Source organism: Podarcis erhardii, assembly GCF_964252035.2.
Source record: "Podarcis erhardii genome assembly, chromosome: 15".
In the NCBI taxonomy this organism is placed as follows: Eukaryota; Metazoa; Chordata; class Lepidosauria; order Squamata; family Lacertidae; genus Podarcis; species Podarcis erhardii.
In genome coordinates, this window is record NC_138505.1 from 19,092,183 (window position 1) to 19,099,676 (window position 7,494).

Genomic DNA, 7,494 nt, shown 5'->3' on the forward strand with positions numbered 1-7,494 from the left:
CCTACACAAATAAAAACTTTACACTCATTTCAGGTGAAATTGTGTGTGTGTGTACACACACACACACACACCACACACACACACACACACACACACATACACATAGGCGCCGACTCCATGGGGCCTGAGGGGGCCCGAGCCCCCTCAAAAATTCGTTTGGGGGGGCTCTGCCCCCCAATAATTTAAGAAAATTATTAGTTATATTATGCTTTGTAAAATCACAAAATTATGTTGGTATTTTTTATTTTCCTTGTTTGACGATAGTTACCTTTTAAAATACATTCAGTAATGAGTTAAAACAAAGCCACTCCCGATCTAGAGAGGGGGTGGGGTTGCAGGCTCTCAACCCATCAACAATCTCGCGGGGCTGGCGTCAGCCCCGCGAGAAGCGGGGATTCCCCCTAGCTCATTAATATTCACCGCCCACGGCGGCAGCCAATCGGCTGCCGCAAAGGGCGGGCCCTCACAGGTTCACTTAAGGTCGGGGCAGCCCGGGGCTCGCCCCTTTCGTTCCCCCAGCAGCAGCGGTTTGGAGGTCTTGGGCCCCCCCAATATTTTTTATAAGTCGGTATGGGCCCCCGCCCCCCCAATATTTTTTATAAGTCGGCGCCCCTGCACACACACACCTATAATGCAGCTTTCCCCAGCCTGGTTACCTGTGTTGGCCCCATCAAACATAGCCACAAACACACAGCAGCTGCTGAAAATGAACTAAAATTGCTTTTTCTTTTTTTCACAACCTGACCTTCCAAACATTATTTAGTTAAGCAGCAACCTTAACAGGGAATGCCATATAAAACATCAAACTGGACAAACAAAATTAAAATGCTTCCCACAGCTAACTGAATCTAAATTTTTGACACCTCCCATTAGTCCTAAAGAGAGAGAATAACTTTTTCCTTTCTATACTCAGAAGTTAGGAACATTGGAAGCTCCCTTACAAAGAATCAGGCTGCCAGTCCATCTACCTACCACCCGGTTGCAGCAGCTTCTAAGAAATGAGGGGTGTTGGAGCTTAGTGGTGGTGTAGTGGTCAGAGCCCTTAGAGTCCATGGCTCAAGGCATGACACTCACTGGATGACCTTGGGCCAGTCATCAGCTCGCATCTAACCTATCTCACAGGGTCGCTGCAAGGAAGAACTATGTACATCCCTTTAAGCTCCCTGGATAAAAAAGTGGGATATAAAAGCACTCAATAAATACACTTTCAACCCACACCCACAGGTCTAGAAAATCTGCCCTCAAGCCCCACAGCTTTGAACATGGAGGCACTCTGCACATGCCCAGCAGCACACTGTCTCCAATAGCATACAACTCAACTGTCCTGGGAAAACCGGGACATCCTGTCTTCTCGTGTGAGAGCACGGTGGCAATGTTGAATGCAGCAATTTCACCCCCAAAAACTCTGTTTTTGTGGCTCTAATCCCATGTGGGTCATGTGACTCGCCCAGGAGCATGTCCTGGTTTGGGGCCTGGACATGTTGGAGGGTATATGCACCACAAAGCACATCCCATGAAACCCCTCATCTGCCCGTCTCATAGGCCCTTATAACCAGCGTTCTAGTTGCCCACGGTCCCTGGGAGAAAAAGGTGATTGAATAGCCTCTGAGCAATATCAGAGGCAGAGAGAAAACAAGGGGTTGGGCCCAGGAGAAGGAGGCCCCAGCCAAAGGCGAGGGTGAAATGACAAAGCTTTATGGTGTGGAGGCAGCTACAGAACGGAAGTGGGAAACTGGGAGGCTCCAGTCCTCCAAGAGGCTGACCCAGCCAAGGATGCAAAGTGCCCTTAGCTTGCCCCTGCCCACGCTCTGGGAATGTGCCAAGGCACCCCCCACCTTCAGGATATGGCAGGTTATGACTGGGGAGAAGGAAAAGGGGAGAGCAGTCAGGAGAGGGAGCTGGCTATACAGCAGTAACAAAGAGACGAGAGCAAGAAAGTGAGACACAGAGACAGAGGAGGAAACTGCCTTTTACTGAGCCAGGAGAGCAAAAAACGACACAGGCCTGTTTTTGGGAAGGGCTGAAGCTCAGCAGGATAGCACCTGCCTTGCAAGGGGAGGGAGGGAGTCCCCTAGGTGGAAAGGCACACTTCTTAACCTCGGCCTTTGGCACCTGAGATGTGTGTTTTCAGAACCCAATCCATTCCGGTGATTGGGATCTATTTCAACTGTTTATAATTTTAAGTTTCCTGCTGTGGGACCTACTGGTGAAGGGCAGGTAAATAATAATAATAATAATACAGTGGTACCTCTGGTTATGAACTTAATTCGTTCTGGAGGTCCGTTCTTAACCTGAAACCGTTCTTAACCTGAGGTACTGCTTTAGCTAATGGGGCCTCCTGCTGCCGCTGCACCACCAGCGCGCTATTTCTGTTCTCATCCTGAGGTAAAATTCTTAACTCAAGGTATTACTTCCGGGTTAGCGGAGTCTGTAACCTGAAGTGTTTGTAACTTGAGGTACCACTGTAGTAATAGCTATTCCAAATCCAGGACACACACCCCACCCAATGAAGAGACTCCACATTTCCCAGTTTCAGCTTAGACACAATATTTCTCACTGGAATTGGTTAACACATTTAGCTGTGAGCTTCTGAGTTCTGCAAATGCGGGACTCAGTCCTGGAAAATGTGGGTCGACTGAATGCTCTTAAAACTACCTAGTAAAGTCTGAGTCCATGGCCTATATTAGCCATACTGGAAGTTGCCATATACAGTCAGACCATCAGCCCATCTGGTTCAGTCTTGTCCACTCTGACTGGCAGCATCTCTCTAGAGTTTTGGACAGGAAGCCTTCTCCCAGCCCTACCCAGTGATGCCAGGACCAAATACTGCACCTTCTGCACACAAAGCAGGTGCCCTAACATTGGCCTACAGTCCTTCCCCTTGAAGATAATGAAATTTGAAAGGGTCAGGAAAAGCTCTGAAATCTAGCCTTTTTAAGAATGTGTGGTCCTAGCTAAGGCAATACCTCCAGGGGATTTGGCTGTCCCAAAAGTTTGGGTATCCCAGACTGGAGAGGTTATAGGGAGGGACCCCTCTGCAGAGAGTAATCAACCAGGCCGGGAGGCTCCTTCCCACGCTGGCGGGCCTCCTTCCCAAGCTGCAGAAAGTCAACAAACGCTGCAGTTTTTGGCTCATATTGGGTATCTTGAGCCTTTGTGCAAAGAAAAACAAAACATGGGGAGGTGATCTAGGAAGGAAACAGGACTCCAAATCCAAAATGCTCAGGATGGAGGGGAGGTTCGGAATGCAGAAGGGGGAAGAGGGGGTGCCGCTTCTGGGCTAGACCAGAACAGAACAGAACTTGGACTGATTCGGAGCCCTCGCTCTCTGCATACTCCCAGAGGCTCCACCTCTCCAGCTCTTGGCTAGCGAGATGGGCTCACAGGCCAAAGTTTCCACCTCTGGATTCCATTAGCTGAAGGACGTTCCCTTCCACCGCTCCCCTCTTCCACTCCTGAACAAAGATTACGCTTGCCAAGGAGAGTCCTCTCCAAGAGACCCTGATTTCCGCCCTAGGCGATTTAAAAGGGGGAGAGATTTTTGGCAGTCAGATACCAGTCCAGCTGGTAAAGAAATCTTTGCAGCAAAGGAGAAGGCTGCTGTGAGCAAAGCCTGCCTGCCTAGGAATGGCAGTGCCCATCAATTTGGGGAAGGGGGTGCGGTGGCCCCCTCAAATATTTTTTTGGGGGGGGCAAAGAGACCTCAGTCCCTAGGAGTTGGCTCCTATGGTTTGCATAAAGAGAAGTTCAGGGACTCGTGTCAGCTTGAAACTACACATGCCAACTTGAATGCCAGGGCTAGAAACAGATCTGGTGCTTAAACCCTCAGACTGAAAATGCCTAGAAAGGCAGTATTGTCTGCTCTGACTAGCAGCAGCTCTCCAGGTTCTTGGCAGAGAAGGGTCTTCCCCAACGCTTCCTACTTGACCCTTTGCAAGAGATCGAACCTTCTGCATGCAAAGTAGGTGCTCCATCACTGAACCATTCACCTGGGTGCCAATTCCCCTGCCTTATGGTTTCCCCTTCTTTGCTCAAGTACCACCAGCTTATCCACTTCAAAATAGGGCTAGACAAATTATGAGGCTAGTGGTGGTGTTCCAGTGTTATCGGCTTGCCAATTTCAGGATGTCTTTGTCATCAAAGACTACCACTAAGTATGTAAGTTTGCAAAAGGACAAAAAGGAAAAATCGTAGTGGTCGTGGAATGATGGACGGTTTTGAGGAGGGGGCGTGAAGGAAACAGAAAACCAGGAAAGCAGGCAGATGAAACGGAATATTCTAGAAGAGGAAGCATGGTGGGAACCCTGGAAAGGAGCATGCTGCAACACTTTGCTGCAGGCCTCACTTGTCATTGTTGTTTAAAATTCTTATCACATCATGCCTAACAGCCATTTACAAATCTCTCTCTCTCCCTCTCTCATATACTGTAATACTAGAACTCAGGAGCTATCCGAGGAAGGTGAATGTTGGAAGATTAAGGACAGATAAAAGGAAAGTATATCGTCACACAGCACACAGTTAAATCTATGTTATCCACTCCAACAAGAGGTAGTTAGGGTCACCAACTTGGAGGGCTTTAGATGAGAATTAGACAAATTCATGGAGGATCCGTCTATTGGTGGCTATGTTCCACCTCCACCGCTTGAGGCAAAGGCCTCTCCTCTGAACACCAGTTCTGGGAATTGCAAATGGGGAGACTGTTGCTGTTGCACCCATGTCCTGCTTGCGGACTCACCTTGGAGCATCTCGGTTGGCCACTGTGAATAAATGGGACTTAGCCCTGACCATTTACAACCTGGCCCTTGTACTTAAAAAAAGCCGGTATATCAATTGTTTTATGTTGTGCCTTAATTGTGGTTCCTTTCTCCTCCTCCTCCTCCTCATGGGCCACCCACGAGTTTGAGTTATAGAGCAGCTATATAAATTATAGTATCAAGCAGGACTCTTCCTAGGTTGCAGCAAGTCCCGCTGCCCCAAATCTTGGCCTGAAAGCGGCAGAGTTCTGTGTAGCTCAGTTGCTGACTTGTCCTGCCTTCTCCACAGTCAGCTTAATTTATAAAGAGTGTTTGTTGTGGTCCACCGTTTTAAAGCAGCCCTGTGTGCCACCTCCGACTGGCACACAGAAAACAAATTCTGGGCAATAGCCATTAGAGACCTTGGGCCAAAACCTAAATCCTATCTAGGCCATTTGGGCTCCTGTTTATCCCTACCTAGCAAGTGTTTTCATAGCCTCTTGGCGAGGCAGCCTCTGGATCTGCATGTGTATTTGCTTGGCTAACGGTTCTGATCTGCTGCTGCTGCTGCTGCAACAACTCTGAGGCAGCCAGGGCCCCAGAGATGGGCTGGGACATGAGGTAAGGTTTTCCACCAGCCAAAAACAGTTGAGGAAAGAATGGGGTGGGGGGGGAGAGAGAAAGAGAGAGAGAGAGAGAGAGAACACAGAGAGAGGGAGGGGCAAGGGCAGTGGTGTGTGTATGTGTGTTGCTAGATGCTATCTGGAAAAGTGCGTAAAAGTTAAGTGTCCTCAAGTGGGCAAGGCCTTTTGGCCTCGATGTTGAAAAACAAACCGTAGGAAGTGCATCTCTTCTTGGGAAAAGCATCCAACTTGCCTGATTATGCCACCAACCCACTTTCCCGGCTTAACTTGGGCTTGGATCCTGACACTAGGGGTGAGTTGCCTCCTGCACTGGGATTGACCAGAGAGCATCAGAGCCCAGTAAGCACCTCCAGGAACGCACTTCTGCAAAGGAGGGGATGTCTGCTTCGCCTGAGCAACATCTGGGGCAAATGAAGGGGTTCGGCGGAGGGAGCGTTAACCCTTCATTTGAAAGTGGGTGACTTACTCCGGAACCACAACTCCCCAAGGGCCCCCTCCCCAGCCTTTCCCTGGCCCCTCTCCCGCCCTGCTTGGAGTGGGGGGGGGGAGGAAGAGTTGGCCCATCTCACCCACGCGGAAGCCGGAGCCCGTGAGCGTGTCCATGGAGTGCCCGTTCTCTCCGATGAGGGTCATGTTGCTGCCCGGCTTGCAGCTGTCGCGGCACTGGCCCTTCAGGCACGTCCGCTTGCAGATGAGCGGGGCGAAGACCACCTTGAAGCGCTCCCGCGCCAGCGCCGTCCGCTCCGAGGGGCCCGCCGACGACGAGGCGGCGGCGGCGGCGGCGGCAGAAGCGGCGGCGTCGGCGGCGCCCGGCCAGCCCAGCGCCAGCAGCCACAGCACGGCGAGCCCCCGCCAGGGCATCTTGGCATCCCGCGGCCCGCAGGCCAAGCCTCTCGCCCGGCCCCTCCGGGGCGCCCCGCGGAAAGCTGCGCGCGAGGCGGCCGAGGGAGCCGCTGGAGCGGAGGGGAGGCGAGCCCAGGAGGAGCAGCAGCAGCAGCAGCAGGAGGAGAGGAGGGGCGAAGCGGAGCGGAGGCGGCTCGCCTTCCCGGCCCCGCTGCCAAGGCTGGAGAGCAACGCGCGCCCCGACGGGCCCGCTCCGCTCGCCTCGCAGCCAATCTCCGGCCGGGGGCAGGAATCTGGGAGCGCCGCCAAGAGACGCGGAGCCGGCGGCAGGAGAAGAGAGGAGAGGCGGGTCCCGGCCGGAGAAGGGAACCGCGACGGGACGGGCCGACAGGGGGCGCGGGAAAGAGAGGGAAGGAAGGAAGAAAGGAACATCAGAGGAGGAGGAGGAGGCGGGCAGGTTGGCGAAGGAGCCAGGCAGGGGCGCCAGCAGTAGGACTTCTACAGAATCGTAGGATCCATGAACTCGTAGAATCGTGGAGTTGGAAGTCTAGTCTAGTCCAGGAATATGCAGGTGGCCCGTGTTGGGGATCGAACCCGCGATTGTGGCAGAAGTCCAGAGCCCTGTTCCACAAACTACGCAGGAGGGTCCCCAGACGCAGCAGGGTGGGCTGATTTCATCTGGAAGTGAAGGCAGTCATCCAGCACCGTCTTTCATTTCATCCATTTGTTTGAGAGTCGCCTTTTGCAGATCGATTTTTCTCAAGCTGATTTGCAAACATACCATAAAAAGCAACTAAAATGTCGTAAAACAGTGAATGCATTATACCAGCGTGGTTTAGTGGTTAGAGCAGCATTCTCCAACTTGGTGCCCTCTGGGTGTTTTAGACCACAGCTCCCATCAGCCCATCAGCCAGCTGACTGAGTGACCTCGGGCCAGCCACCATCTCTCAGCCTGACCTACCTCACAGGGTTCCTGTGGGGATTAAATGGGGAAGGGAGAGAGAACCATCTACACTACCTTGAGTTCCTTGGAGAAAAGGTACAATGTAAATGAAAACAAACAAGCAAACAATGAATAAATAATATTTAAAACAATATTTTTAACTGCTGTATAGAGGTTTTTAGAAACAAGAGAAAACGAACACCTAAGAATGAGACCTTATCCACCTGGAAAAGTTTTCTGGAAACAAAAATGCCTTCAGTTGTTTCCAGAAAGTTTTGACAGCAAATGTTGTGGAAGAAGCTTCACAGAACGTCTTCTTCCTCAAGGCTCA

At 51.4% G+C, this 7,494-nt stretch overlaps 1 protein-coding gene across 1 annotated transcript in view; it reads right to left on the reverse strand.

Moving 5' to 3' along the window:
- LTBP3 (latent transforming growth factor beta binding protein 3) overlaps positions 1 to 6,143 on the reverse strand; it is a 43,256-nt gene extending 37,113 nt beyond the window's left edge. The window contains exon 1 of the mRNA XM_081841713.1: positions 5,947 to 6,143. Coding sequence (XP_081697839.1) covers positions 5,947 to 6,010 — 64 coding nt within the window. The 5' untranslated portion in view covers positions 6,011 to 6,143. The remainder of the gene's footprint in view (positions 1 to 5,946) is intronic.
- Positions 6,144 to 7,494: the final 1,351 nt, after the last annotated feature.